This window comes from Alexandromys fortis, unplaced genomic scaffold, assembly GCF_014885135.2.
Source record: "Alexandromys fortis isolate MF-2015 unplaced genomic scaffold, M_Fortis_MF-2015_v1.1 scaffold_236, whole genome shotgun sequence".
NCBI classification, from domain to species: domain Eukaryota; kingdom Metazoa; phylum Chordata; class Mammalia; order Rodentia; family Cricetidae; genus Alexandromys; species Alexandromys fortis.
This window is the reverse complement of record NW_026068189.1, coordinates 224,046-238,079: the sequence shown is the minus strand read 5'-3', so window position 1 is coordinate 238,079 and position 14,034 is coordinate 224,046. Positions and strand designations below refer to the sequence as shown.

At 45.7% G+C, this 14,034-nt stretch overlaps 1 protein-coding gene across 1 annotated transcript in view; it reads left to right on the top strand.

Moving 5' to 3' along the window:
- Clasp1 (cytoplasmic linker associated protein 1) overlaps positions 1-14,034 on the top strand; it is a 226,896-nt gene that overhangs the window by 119,189 nt on the left and 93,673 nt on the right. Inside the window, 1 exon segment of the mRNA XM_050129375.1 lies at positions 12,929-13,078. Coding sequence (XP_049985332.1) covers positions 12,929-13,078 — 150 coding nt within the window.

Here is a 14,034-nt window from a genome sequence, read left to right as displayed (position 1 = left end):
GAGGTTTGGGCGTGGTGCAAGATTCTGGCAAAGGAAACTGTAATATGGACTCATGAGTTTGGTTTTGGTGGCAGCTTCTGTTGTTGAAGGGAGCTCGTGGGGAGGAGGGCAGGGCTCTGTGTACCATGCACAGAGGCTGACCCCTTTATTGAACCCATTACTATGGTATGGACACCATAGCCACCGAGACTGTGGGTGAGGGAGATGGGTACAGAGAGGCCACTTGAATTTGATCAAGTGCAGTTTGTCTGTCATAACCGTTTCATAAAACCAGGGGCATGGGCACCCATGGGAAGCAAAGAAAGACACCATTTCAGAAAGGAAAATAGGCCTTTGAGTGAAACAAATTTAGCTTTGTGAGGAATGCACCAGTTTTATTTATCTTCAAAAAAAGTATTTTATTTCTAATTATGTGTGTATGTGTGTGTGGGGTGTGTGTGTGTGTGTGTGTGTGTGTGTGTGTGTGTATACGTGTGTGGGTGCTTGTGCCCTCCCAGTCCAGAAGAGGGTGTTGAGTCTACTGGAGCTGGAGTTAGAGGTAGTTGTGAGCTGTGGGTGTTGGGAACTGAACTCAGACCCTCTTAAGGAGTAGCAAGTGCTCTTATCCACTGAGCTCTAGCCTCAGTTTTCGTATTCTTCTCAGTTTGATGTAAACTCATGTAAATCATCTTTAAAATATATTGCCAGCCCTTCAGGTACTGGGCAACTGTGTTGTACGTAGGGAAGGGACTTTGGGGCTAGTGTAAACAACGTGTAGAGTATCTTCTGCGGGAACAGGATGTGACGTGGGCTGGTGGCCTTTCTGTCAGCCTCAGTTTCCTACCCACTGTAGACTGGAGGTTGTAAGTCCCAGGCTGCTGCGGAAAGTAGATGTAGTCATGCGTGCAGGTGGTGTGGCATGGTGGCGTCACCTGACACTAGGTGTCACCTGTGTGTTACAGGTGCACAGGAGCCAACAGGAGCTGGAAGTTAGACCTTGGTTTTCAGGACCTGTAATTTTTTTAATGTGTATATAGTGCATGTGTGTATATGCACGAGTGTATCTGTGTAAGTTTGCACACCGTGGAGCTGAAGTTACTGATGATTGTGTGCTGGGATCTGAACTCAGGTATTTTGTTAGAACAATTGCTCTGAACTGCTGAGACATTCCTCTAGCCCCCGAGCCTTGGCTTTAAATGATATTTAATGATGTTTGATATTCTCTGTAGATATAGAAAGCAGAATCAGATGTACAAGAAGACCTCTAACCAGCTGGGCATAGTGGTACAGGCCTTTAATCCTAGCACTCAGGAGGCAAAGGTAGGTTGGATCTCTGTGAGTTCAAGGCTAGCCTGGTCTGCAAAGCAAGTTCCAGGAGCCAGGGCTACATAGAAAGACCTGTCTCAAAAATTGAAACAAAACAAGAAGAAGAGGAAGAGGAGGAGGGCCTGAAAAGAGTCTGCCATCTCGTTGCCACAAGACTCTGGAGAAGAGGTGGCTTTTAGAGCTGAGGCAGGGAGCAGGTACATGCAGCCAGGGAAATGCTGCTGAGCCAAGAAACATGCAGCACTCCGAAAAAAAGGAGTGTAGCAGCGAGGCTGTGTGGGAGACTAGTAGTGTGGCCCACGGTGACGGCACTCGAGTATGGGTGGCTCGCAGTGGGCTCCTCTGCAGAGTGTGGTGTGGAGTGTGGAGTGGGCTCAGAGGCAGTGGGCTTTGTTTAGCGTTAACTCTGGCATACCGAAGAGCAGGGCCTAACAGTGAGGCCGACCGAAGCCTTCCGCAATAGCCAACTTTATTCAGAGCTTCTGACCATTTATGCTCTGAGGGTTAGGAAGAGTCTCCTGAGTGTAGTACACAGTCACCAGGACGGGACACACATGGCACAAACATGTTCTCCACAGAGGCACATGAGCAACAACAGCTGAGGTAAACTCACTCCTACCGGCTACCCCTGGGAGGAACACTGAGACACATTCTAAAAACAATTCTGTGTTTCACAGAAACCGAAGTCACAAGATTCTTGTCTTGTTTTCTTGGAGTTTTCTCACAAGTCCTCAGAATTCTCGTATGATTCAGTGCCTGCACTCTGTTCTGACTGGTTGGATATGTCTGTGCATCTTAGTGTCTAGAAAGGGCTTAGGTGAGCAGTAGAGCAGAGAGTGTGTAAGTAAGGAAGGCTCAGGGGGATTAGGGAAGGAAGATGTACCCTGAATGTGAGGCACCACCCCGTAGCCTTGGGGTCCAGATGTTAGGTTAGTGTAGGCATTTGCTCTCAGCTTCCTGGCTCCTGGGATGTGAGCTTTGCCCTATGCACTGACAGTGGGAGGTAAGAGACAGCTTTCCTCTGTGTTTTCTGCTGTGGTTTTTGTTTGTTTTATGGCTACTGCAGTAACACTAACAGACGATAAACATGACATTCTACCTGTGTGATCTTCCTCTTCCAACCCAGAAACCACTAGAAGAAGCACATTGAAGTGTCTTATCCATAACTAGCTAACCCTGATCCTCAGAATAGTTAAGGTCATCTGAAAACTCAGGAAGACCAAGACACTGTGAAAACCTAGAGCAGGCTAGACAGACTGTGGCTGTGTGCCCCGGTGGTAGTCCTAGACAGACAGGACCTTGTTTGAGAACTAAGGGATGCTAGACAGACTGTAGCCGTGTACCCTGATTGTAGTCTTGTGCAAATAAGACCTTGTCTGAGAACTAAGGGATGCCAGGTGGACTGTGGCCGCTAAGGGATGCTGGGCGGACTGTGGCCGTGTACCCCGATTGTAGTCGTGTGCAAATAAGACCTTGTCTGAGAACTAAGGGATGCCGGTGGACCATGGCCGCTCGATGATGAGACTGCACCAGCCCCAGCACTTTAGTTGAAGGAAGTCTGCTGTGTTACTGTAGGCATTGTTGTGGTGAAACTGATGTGGTGTGTGTGTGGCAGCTCCGAATTTTAGTAACTCTGCAAATAACAATACTTTTCCCAAAGTTTATATTAAGTGTGTAAGTACTGGAAAGTAAGGTTGGGAAGAAGCTTTTGATTTGGTTTGTCTTCCCATAATAATCTATGTAACCACATTGTATTAACTGCATGAATTGATTTTATTTTTGCAAACAACTTGATCTGGGTTTTGGATGGTATGCTTATATTTTTTTAAATGTTTTCTTTATTTGAAACATACATTGCCATTTACTTTGTAAGGCTAAAACTAGAGTCATGGAAGCTGGCAGGGTTATTTTCAGTGATAGGAACTCCTAAGATGCCCATGTAAGACAAGAAAGGCCTGATCTATGGGGCCTTGGTTGAACTGGAGATTGGAAGGTAGTGAGAGAATTCTAAGTAGCTTTGCCTGCTGCCAGTGAGTATTTGGGTGGGTAAATCAGGTTGTGGGGAGAGAGGGTAGGAATCTGAAGAGCTAAGAGCCATATTTTGGCTTGGGTAAGTGGGGCCAAGTGAGTCAGGAGCCGGGAGGTTGGGTTGATTGTGGCTGATGATGGCTTTGGGATCCCACCGTTGAATTTGTCTGATTCAGGTAGTCTGTATTTTGGAGTACAGATGGGGCTGCTGTAGAAGATTGAGATATTTATTAGACCGTTGTTCTTTATCTGAATTGCCATTTTATTTCCCTTTCTCTTTTCATGGAGAAGTGTGTTTCTTTGCTACTCCTAAGGGGACCTGAGGACTGAGGTTATTGAAGCCCAGATGGGGAATCTGAAGGTTTATTTGCACAAAGAGGAAGTAGCTCCTGGTGTACTCACTGCTAAGTACCACTGACATTTTGTTAGGAAGCCGTTTCCAAATTTGGCTCTGAGCTTTCCAGCTCTCTTGTCCTTGTGCCTGCCTAGGGGCTGTCATGAAGAATTAGGTCAGTATGGCCGCACTGATAATTAGAGTGGCATTCCCGAAGACTGTCCGTCCATCTGATGGCTTTGTACTGTCTGATGGGCTCTGATAGTGCCTGGTACAGTACTCCTTCAGGTCAAGGTCAAAGGTAAAATAAGTACTGTGGTATAAAAGAGGATGAATATTTAATCAGCGAAAGAATATGCACTGAGTGGTTCTTGTTAATATGGCATCTTACAGACTGTCTTAGGTGTTGATATTTTTATTGTTTAAAACTTCATTTTACACTTTGAGTTTTTCATCATCCATATAAAACTCTGCTTTTGTGTTATGTTATGTACACTCTCCCCCTTTCCATGAATTATTAAACTGTAGGTCCCATGCTCCTTTAGAGATGCTCTGTCAGGTTGCAGAAACCGTTCAGTGGGTCAGGTGCTTGCTGCACACGCGTGAGGACCAGAATTTGGATCCCTAGAGCCCGTTCACCAGCAGCTACCATAGTCTGAAGGTCTATGGAGTGACAGAGGGTGGAAACTTAGTTTGGTTGCTTTTCTATTTTTGTGATAAAAACACCTTGACCAAGGCAGTTTATAAGAGAAAGCATTTAACTTGTATTCTGGTTTCAGAGGGTCAGAGTCCATGGTGGTAGATAAAAGGAACAGCTGAGAGCTCACATTTTTTTTTTTGTTGTTGTTGTTGTTTTTTTTTTGTTGTTTTTTCGAGACAGGGTTTCTCTGTGGTTTTGGAGCCTGTCCTGGAACTAGCTCTTGTAGACCAGGCTGGTCTCGAAACTCACAGAGATCCACCTGCCTCTGCCTCTCGAGTGCTGGGATTAAAGGCATGTGCCACTACCACCCGGCTGAGAGCTCACATCTTGATTGATCTACAACCACTAGGGGAGAGAGAGAGGAAAGAGAGAGAGAGAAAAAAAGGAGAGGGAAAAAGATCACAAGAGAGATTGTGATCACTTACTTGCCCTGAGAATTGCATGTGTCTTTTGAGAACCTCAAAGCCTGTGGTACACTTTTTAATCCTTCTCAAACAGTTCCTCCAACTAGGGAGCGAGTATTCAAATACTTGAGCCTACAGGGGCCATTCTCATTCAAGCTACCACAAAACTTTGTTGTTTGGAGGCCCAGTTTTGGAGATGTGATTATTTGAAGATAAGGTCTTCAGGGTAGATTCCTATGTTTGAAATGTGGCGATTTTGTCAGGTTGAGGGTGTGAGAAGGATCTGGAATACAGCTTTGTTAGTAGAGCACTTAGCTAGCATGCACGAAGCAAACAGCACAGTACTTTGTTCTGGAAGCTCCGTTTGTGCAGTTAGTATGATTTGCTCACACATATATCCAGGACCTACCAAAATGCCTGAAAATGCAACAGATCCTCATGGAGTTTAAACGAGCATACAAAGGAAGAAAGTAGCTTTCCACATCAGTAACACTGTCTCCCATTCTTACCCTGACTGTTCTTTTGCTTTGTTCATTAACGTGGAGCTGATAAGAGAGAATCTATTCCAGTCTTGCTAGGTTCTCTGCCCAGCTAGAACGTTAGCCTTTGACAGTGGAACAGAAGGTTCTGGACAGAGGGTCTGAGGTGTGCTTTCTGCATGAAAGAAAGCTGACTTCTGTAGGAGGGATAGAAGGAAATTTGGTTTGTTTGAATCCAGTTTATTAGCCTAGTACTGTGTAACCCCAGTGGTACTAGAATTACAGCTATGCATTGCCTCTGGCTTTAGAGGGAAGCTGGGGTGCTTTATAGATGGGTGTGAACTTTCTTACACACTGTCCTCTGTCATAGTTGGACAATGAGATTATTATTTGGAGATTAGAATTGGCTTAGAAGCTGTGTGATACTGTGGAAAGCCGAATGCCGAATGCAGTGATGAGTGTGTCGGTGTCTGGCCAGGATGGTGGAGATGTGGACTGTGGACTGTCACTTGGTTTATTTAGGCCAGGCAATACACAAATGATCCTGTGTGAGGACAGGTATCCCATAAGCTATTTCGGTAAACTGTTAACTGTAATTCACAAAGCTCTTACAGAATCTCCTTTACTGGGTGTAGGGCAATCACACACACCCGTACATATGCTCTCAGTCTCCCACTACTTGACCCCCCCCAAACTTCCCTTTGCTCACTTCCTGGTTTTAGCCTGTAGTTGTGTGGCCCATGCTTGTGCCATGCATCAGGATCTCTGGACAACAAGAAACCCAGTTTGGCTTGCTCTGGGACCTGGATGCAATCAAAAGAATTTTAGAAAGCCAATTTTATGCAGTGCGAAACAAGTTATTCTTGGTCTGTTACTGTTTGCTCTGTAATTATGGAAATAATTGGAGCAACGTGAATCCATCCAGCTGCTGGAGTACTCCAAGCTGATGCTGAGGAGCTGGGACTCTTTCAGTGAGTACATGTCTTTTCTGACCACCAAGAACCATCACTTGAATGCACAACGTTTCAAATACTTAGACTTGGAATTACTCAGATTTGAATGAACATTGTTGTGAAGACACAGACTCATTAATTGGTGGGTAAATAAAACAAACCCAAACTCTTACACCCTCACACAGAGCAGTTTATTAGAGAAACATCTAGATTCTTAAGCAGTAACTTACATCTTTACAGGGCATGTAGATGTCCCTCCGGTCCCAGCAGCTGGGGAGGTGGAGGTGGGACTCGGGAATTGAGGCGGCGGTGGGGAAGAGGGGAAGAGACAGAAATCTTTAATAAATAAATAAATAAATTAAAAAAAAAAAGTCATTCTTGACTGCATGCTGAGCTCAAGGCTGCCCTGGGCTATATCTCACAGCACAAAATTCAAGATAGAAAAGACAATTCAGTGAGGGAAGGCTTTGCTGCACAAGCCTGGCTACTTATTCCACCCATGGACCTAACATAAACCTACTCAATGAAGTAGCTCTTTGATCTCCACACAGGTTCTGTGGCATGTGCTTGCCCACACATGTGTGCGTAGACACACACACACACACACACACACCTAAAAAAAAGAGTGGAGTCTTTTTTTTTTCCCCCTCTTACAGCTTTGCCTAAGTCTCCTTGTTCTTCCCTGTGCGCATTTTGAACTATGGGTGATTGTAAGCCTATATAATGGTCATGTTTCCCTGGGAGGGGCTTAAAAGTAGGTGAAAGTTCATATCTAGGGAACGCAAGATTGGTGTGAAAAGGTTTGCACTCCCTTTCTGTGTCCTTGTGCAGGTGTGAGGAACATTTTTGTCCCTAACAGGCCTCTGTCCGTATGTGTGCGTGCATGTGCACATACTCATGCACACACGCATACACAGACACAACTAAATGTTTTTTTAAAATTTTAGAAATTGACTCAAGAATGGCCCAGAACAATATGGAACTAAAACCTTAGGGCAGTAGGACCTTAGATTCAGGACAGAGTTACATGGACAGAATGTAGACTGAGGAATGCTGACCATGAGATCACAGCCCGGGGCTGCAGCAGGGAAACCTAAAACACAGGTGTCCAGTCAGACACACATCACACCTGTCATCTCCCAGAGCCTTACAGACCCCTCGCAGCTGCTCAGTCAGGGAGATTGGTGCAGTTGCCATGATGGGCGGGATGGAGCCTTGCCTCTCTGCCAGCACTGGCATCTGTCCAGATTAGAAGGGGCGGACCTGAGAGGAGGTGAATAGCTGGTTAGGTGAGGTACCTGAGTACTGTCAGGGCAGGGCAGGGATTGGCATGGTGCAGCCATGCGCGGGATGAGCCCTGCAAACAGACAAGTGTACTTCTTGTCTGTTTCAGACAAGGAAACAGAAGTTTACCTGTTTGCATTATTTTTAAGGATTTATTTTATGTGTAGTAGTAGTGTTCTGTTTGCATGTATGTATGTGTCCTACATGGTGCCTGTGCCAATTAGAAGCTAGCAGCAGTCTCCTGTTTCCCAGGATGCACTGGGAATGTGCTAGATAGAGTATGCGACTTAAGTTGTGCAAGAGCAGACTTTGGGAGGGCTCGATCTGTGTAAGATGGAGAAAGAAGGGGTGCTGGAGTATGTGTGGAAGAGCAGCCCATCTCTGGGCTTTCTCTGCCTCAGGAGTGCTGAGTGTGCTCTAGTTACTAGGCTACCCTGCTGTTTCTTCCTGTCTCGAGGATGGCGAGGAGAAGGCTGCTGGGATCCCGCCACTGGTACAGATCGGCTTCAGAGAGCCCAGACATTTCCTTCTGTGGGCTTCCCCCATCAAAGCCTGCCCAAAGAGAGGACAGGACCACTTCATTTAGGTCCTGGTCCTCCTGAAGATGAGCATTGAACACACATTTTGATGTTTTGTTTCTTCTGAATGAGAATGTTGAAGCTCTCCAGAAGAACCCAGAGCTTACAGTTCTGACTTCCTCAGCCAGACTTGACTTCTGTGTCAGACTGACATCTCCGCTCACCTCTAGGCCAGGATGGTCTTTCTGACTATTATCTTATGAGTTGATTGTGTGTGTGTGTGTGTGTGTGTGTGTGTGTGCATATGCACATAGAGAAGTCAGAGGACAGCTTTCTGAAACTGATTTTTCCCTCCTTTGTATGGGTTCCTGGGATCAAACTCAGGGCTTGCTCAGCAACCACCCTGAGCTGCTAAGACATCTTGCTGACCCTTGTTCATTATTTTTGCTGCACGACATTTGTGTGGGACTTGGTGCCACCACACTTCCTGGTTAAGATCCAGTTCTCAAGAGGCCATGCTGAACTAACTGGTAGCTCTCATTCTGCTGGTTTGGCTCTAAGTTCCTAGATGACTGTGTACTCTGGCCTTTTCTTTTTCCTCTGTTGTCTTAGACTCATCTTCTCTCCAAGAGGCACACTGGTTTGCTGCTGTTTCTCACCAACAGACCTTTCCATTTGAGCTCAGGTTTATCTTGAATGGACTTGCCAGGAGGGTGTTACTGAGGGTTAGGCGAGAGCTTCACTGCCTTTCTGTGGAAACCTCACAAGCCTTTGGAATGTCTTGTCCCAGTGCTGTGGGAGGAGAGATGAGGCTCAAGCAACTTTGAAGAATTGAAGGTGGCTGGGGACTGACGGCTTCAGTTAGTTTACTCCTGGTTCCTCTCCTGAGATCAAGACAGCGGGAGTAGCTGTGGGAAAGTCGTGTTCCCACTGGTGGCTGAAGATAGAATGGATTCTCTCTTCAGGCCAGGAGAATGTATATTTCTGGAAGGCCATTTTCTGTGGGTAGCATCCAGTGTGTGAAAACCCGAACCTAGTGTGATAGCAAAGCTTGCACAGTTGGAAATACTCCTTTCCACACGTTTACTCCAAGAGCAGTCTGCTTAGCTGACACCCTGAAGAAGCTGGGCACTCCCGGTGTAGTGGAGGAGGCCTTTGATCCCAGCACTCAGGAGGCAGGGGCAGAGACTGCCAGATCTCTGAGTTCCAGGCCAACCTGGTCTATACAGTGAGTTCCAGGACAGCCAGAGCTACATAGTGAGATCCTATCTTGTAAAACAAAAACAAAGCAGTTGCTAACAGGTAGCAGTGTGCATTGTGATTTAGTTGAGTAATACTGAAATATGTCAAGAACCTAGGACTGCCTCTCTGCATCTGGGACATCTCTGGAGCCTCTCTGTCGCCAGTCACTTAAGTAAATGGCCCATTTGCCTTTTAAGGAATGATCCTTTCTACAGATGAGAATTTTCCAGTTTACTGAAACTGGGCTCCTTTCTGATTGTCCAAACTCACTCCCTCTTTCCCTCCTTCCTCCTCCTCCTCCTTTGGAAAAAATTACTATTTTATTCACTTAGAAATTCATACACTATACTTAGATGATATTCACCCCAGCTCCTCGTTAAACCCTCCCAGGTGCACCGCCATCTCCTTGCTCCCCCAACTTTGTGTCTTTTTTTTTTTTTAATTTAATAACCCTCCAATTTCAGTTTCTGCTGCCAGTATACTTGTGGTGATGGGCCATCCACTGGAGCCTCTCCTCTGGACAACTGGTTCCCTCCCCGCAGAAGCCAGCTCCTCAGTTGCAGTGGGACTCCATGCTGGAGTGCTGGCTGGCTTGATCTTGTGTGGGTCTTGTGCAGTGGTCCTGTTACGTGCAGTAGATGCCGCATTGCACCAGTCTAATCTCAGTTCTGGGATCTTTCTGCCCCGTCCATGATGGTGCCGCAGTCTTGGGTAGGGGTGTGATTTAAAGGTTCCATTTGTGAGTAGGCACTCTCCAGTCATTTAGTCTCTGTGCTTTGGTGAGTTGCGCATTTCTGTGTTAACCATCACCCTCTGCACAAAGAAATTTCTTTGTTGAGATCTGAGAACTGCACTAATCCATCAGTAGAAAGATAAGAATTTAGACAACAGATTGATACTGTATTCATTTAACAAAATAATAGCTGTAGGTCCACCCCCTGAGGCCTGTGAGCTAGCGCCCAGCCTTCGGTTCTTGGGCAGATTTACAATACCAGGCATGCATCTCCTCCTGTGGAGCAGGCCTGATATCTAATTAGAAAGTACTTGGTAACTCCATAACATTCATGCCACTATTGTACCCATGGGCTATCTTGTGATGCTGGTCATTATTATAGTCACTTGGTTCATAGCCCAGTAAGACTCTTTCTGACCCCCTGCCAACTCCAGCAGCCTCCACAGCACTTTCTAGTACTAGCCACTAGGGAGGAAGCTTCCTGTCAGTACAGAGTGGTATCTCCATGCCATGTGTCTGCAGTGAGAGGGTTTACCATCAAGTTCTCGTAGACAGTCAAGAGAATGACTATAGTCTGTATTGTTTTGGGGGTCTGTGGACACCTCTGACCATCAGTTCCAGGGGAATTAGCCCACATAACTTGGAAAAGGGATAACCAACTGTAAGAGTGTCTGAAAAACCCACTATTTTATAAACTTGCTAAATAAATGTGTGTGTGCATGTAAATGTAAAGGAATTTAATCTGTGTGTGTAGGGGCGTTGGGGTAGGTGCATATATGTGCATGTATTTATGGAGGCGAATGATCAATTTTTATTAGGTGCCACCCATTGTGTTTTAAATTTTTTTGGTGTGTGTGTACACACCCATGCACATAGGCAGTGCTGTGGAACACATGTGAAGGTTAGAAGACAACTTGTGATGACCAGTTCCATGTGTGTTCCATGATTGACTCAGACTGTTAGGCTTGGCAGCCAGTGTCTACCTGCTGAGCCCTTGCCCGCCCTCTTTCTTCTGTCTCGGCAGTCATTGTTAGTCTTCCTTTTCATTCTTATTCTCTCCAAGTTCATGTTAGCATCCTTAATGACGCACAAGCCCTTGGGATTTGGTTCATAAACTTTAATTTGTATAATTAAAGTGTTTATAAATAGGGCTGGCGAGGCAGTTCAGTATAAAGTGCTTGCTCTAAGCCTGACACCCTGAATTCATCCCCTAGCCCACAGTGGAACAGAGAACTATTTCCCAAAAGTTGTCCTCTGACCACATGTGCACTATGGCACGTGCATGCCCACCCAATACAATAATAATAATAATAATAATAAAAAACAAATCTAAAATGAGTATAAATAGATTGCATTTTGAGAACCACAGATACGTTTTCTTTTGAATTTTGAATGCGGCAGAGGAGGTAATAAGCCTTGCTGGGTGAAGGTTTAAACAGAACAGTGTCGTGAAAACATACTCTGCTCCATTAAAGGAACACAGCCCGGAAAGCATGCTTTTCCTCCATCTAACTGGCGTGCTTGTGAACGGTAACCGGTGATGATGGAGGTGGGGGCAGGATGGCACTTCCTTGACTTTCCAGGCAAACGAGCACTTCTCTGGCTTTCAGAGGATAAACGTAGTAGTACCAGGAAGCACTTTCATGCGGTTTGACCCAGTAATAAAATTGGTTAAAATTCCAACAAAAAACTAGTCATTGGAAGGTGTTTGTTCCAGTCATATTTCCTTCTCTGTTTTTACATTTTTGTTTATTTACTTATTTTGTGTGTGTGCACACGCGCATACTCATGAGTATGGGTGCCATGGTGCTTCTGTGGAGGTCAGAGGACAGTTTGTGTGTGTCAGTTCTGTCCCTTCAACATATGGATATTGGGGATCCAATTCAGGTCATTGGGCATGGTGGCAGGTGGCTCTACCCACCAAGTCATCTGGCCAGTTTACAACCCCGTCTCTACTGGTGAGGTATTACGTAGCTAAACTACCTGATAGTAGCTGTCTTAGACATTTCCACCCACAATACTTTACAGCCATTAAAAATAGCTTTGTCACAAGAAAAAAATTGAAATAAATTAGTATTTTAAGGAGGTGTATTGTCCAGCTATAATTTTTTAAAAAATGCATGTGCTCTAAGGCGTGATGGCACACACCAGTAATCCTGACTTTCAGGATCATGAATTTGAGGCCAGCTTGGGCTACAGAGCAAGACCCTGTATTTGTGTGGTGATGATGGGGGCTGAAAAAATGGAGTTAGGGAGATGTCTCAATGCATAAAGCACTTGGAGTTCAAGTATGAGAACTTGAGTTCAAATCCCCAGAACCCACATAAAAGCTGGACAAATAGCACAAATCTTTGTAATCCCAGCACTCCTGTGAGGGAGCCAGAGGCAGGGAGGTCCCGAGGTTCATGGGACAGCAGTGGAAAAACACAGAAGAGCATCCCTGTCAAACAAGGTGGGAGGTGAGCAGACATTTGAGACTGTCCTCATATGCACTGTGTGTCCGCATTTGTGCATGTGCATGCATGAGTACACACACACACACACACACACACTAAAACCTACAAATGGGAAAACAATGTGTAGAGAAAGGATCGGAGTGGGCGAGCATTCCAGCTCCCTGAAGGTAAACACCATCTTCGTGGTTGCATTCTAGGCTCTCCCAGGACCTTACATACCAGTCAGTCATGCAAACCTGTGTTTTTAAAACTGATGATGGTTCTATGTATAGGTGAAAACATAGAATTTTGTTTTGATTTTTTTTGAGACAAGGTTTCTCAGTATAACAGCCCTGACTATCCTGGAACTTGCTTTGTAGACCAGGCTGACCTTGAATTCACAGAGCTCCACCTGCCTGTGCCTCTCGAGTGTTGGGGTTAAAGGCGTGCGCCACCATCGTCACCCAGTGAAAACACAGTTTTTAAACTGTGGCTTCTGTGCTTCTGTTTTAGATAAAAATTTTGATGATGAGGATTCTGTGGATGGAAACAGGCCTTCTTCTGCCAGCTCCTCCTCATCCAAGGCTCCATCTAGTTCCCGAAGGAATGTTAGCATGGGGACCCGTCGGCTCGTGTCGTCCAGTCTTGGATCTAAGTCTTCAGGTAAGACCACATCCTGTGTGACGTCCTGTGTGGTGTTCTGGGATCTTTTGTCATCATACTTGCCTACCATGCCCCCAGGCATGAACTCGCCCTGCGGGCACATTCTTGCTTGCAGTCTTTGATTGGCCTGGTACTTCTCTGTTGATGCTGATGAGCTGGCAATGCAGTTTAGATGCCACAGCTGTGAAAGCCTGAGGGAGGAGGCGCAGGAGTGCTGCCCCCTGGTGGTCTGTCCTGGAATGACAGTATCCTGACTGGATCCACAAGGTGCTGCTGTGTCTCTCCAACCCAAGCATCCTGCCCTGGAAGCTGTGTTGTTGGCCACAGGAAGAGCAGCGTTACTTTGCTTCATATGTTGGTTATTCTTGCTAGTTGTTTTTACTGTTGAGTTTATTTAACATAAAATTCACATTTTAAAAGATTGATTTACTTTTGTTTTATGTGCATGAATGTTTGCTAGTATGTATGTGTGTCACTGCGTACATATCTTGTTCCTGCAGCATAAGGTCCCCTGGAACTGGAGTTACAGAGGATTGTAAACCAGTCTGGGTTCTGTGCAAGAGCAGTACGTGCTCTTGACCTCTGAGCCATCTCTTCAGCTATTATGAAGGGGAATATTGTCAGTGTCTCATTCACCTCCCTTGAAGCTGTATCAAGACCGTGTGTGTGTGCGCACGCGTATGTACATATACACATCTGTATGCCTGGGCATGATTGCAGAGGTCAGAGGACAACTTTGGGGCATCAGTTCTTTGCTTCTGTGATGTGGGTTTCAGGGAGCAATTGAGATCGTCAGCCTTGGTGGCAAGTTCCTCTGTCTGCTAAGCCGTCTCACCTGCCCTTCTGCTTTCCCCTAATGCCTCCCCCCACCGGAGCCTCCACTGGGTTGGCTTTGCCCTCAGCTGTGTCCTCATTCTTTGCTTAGCACCATGACCCTGAGTGCATTCAAGTTTCTG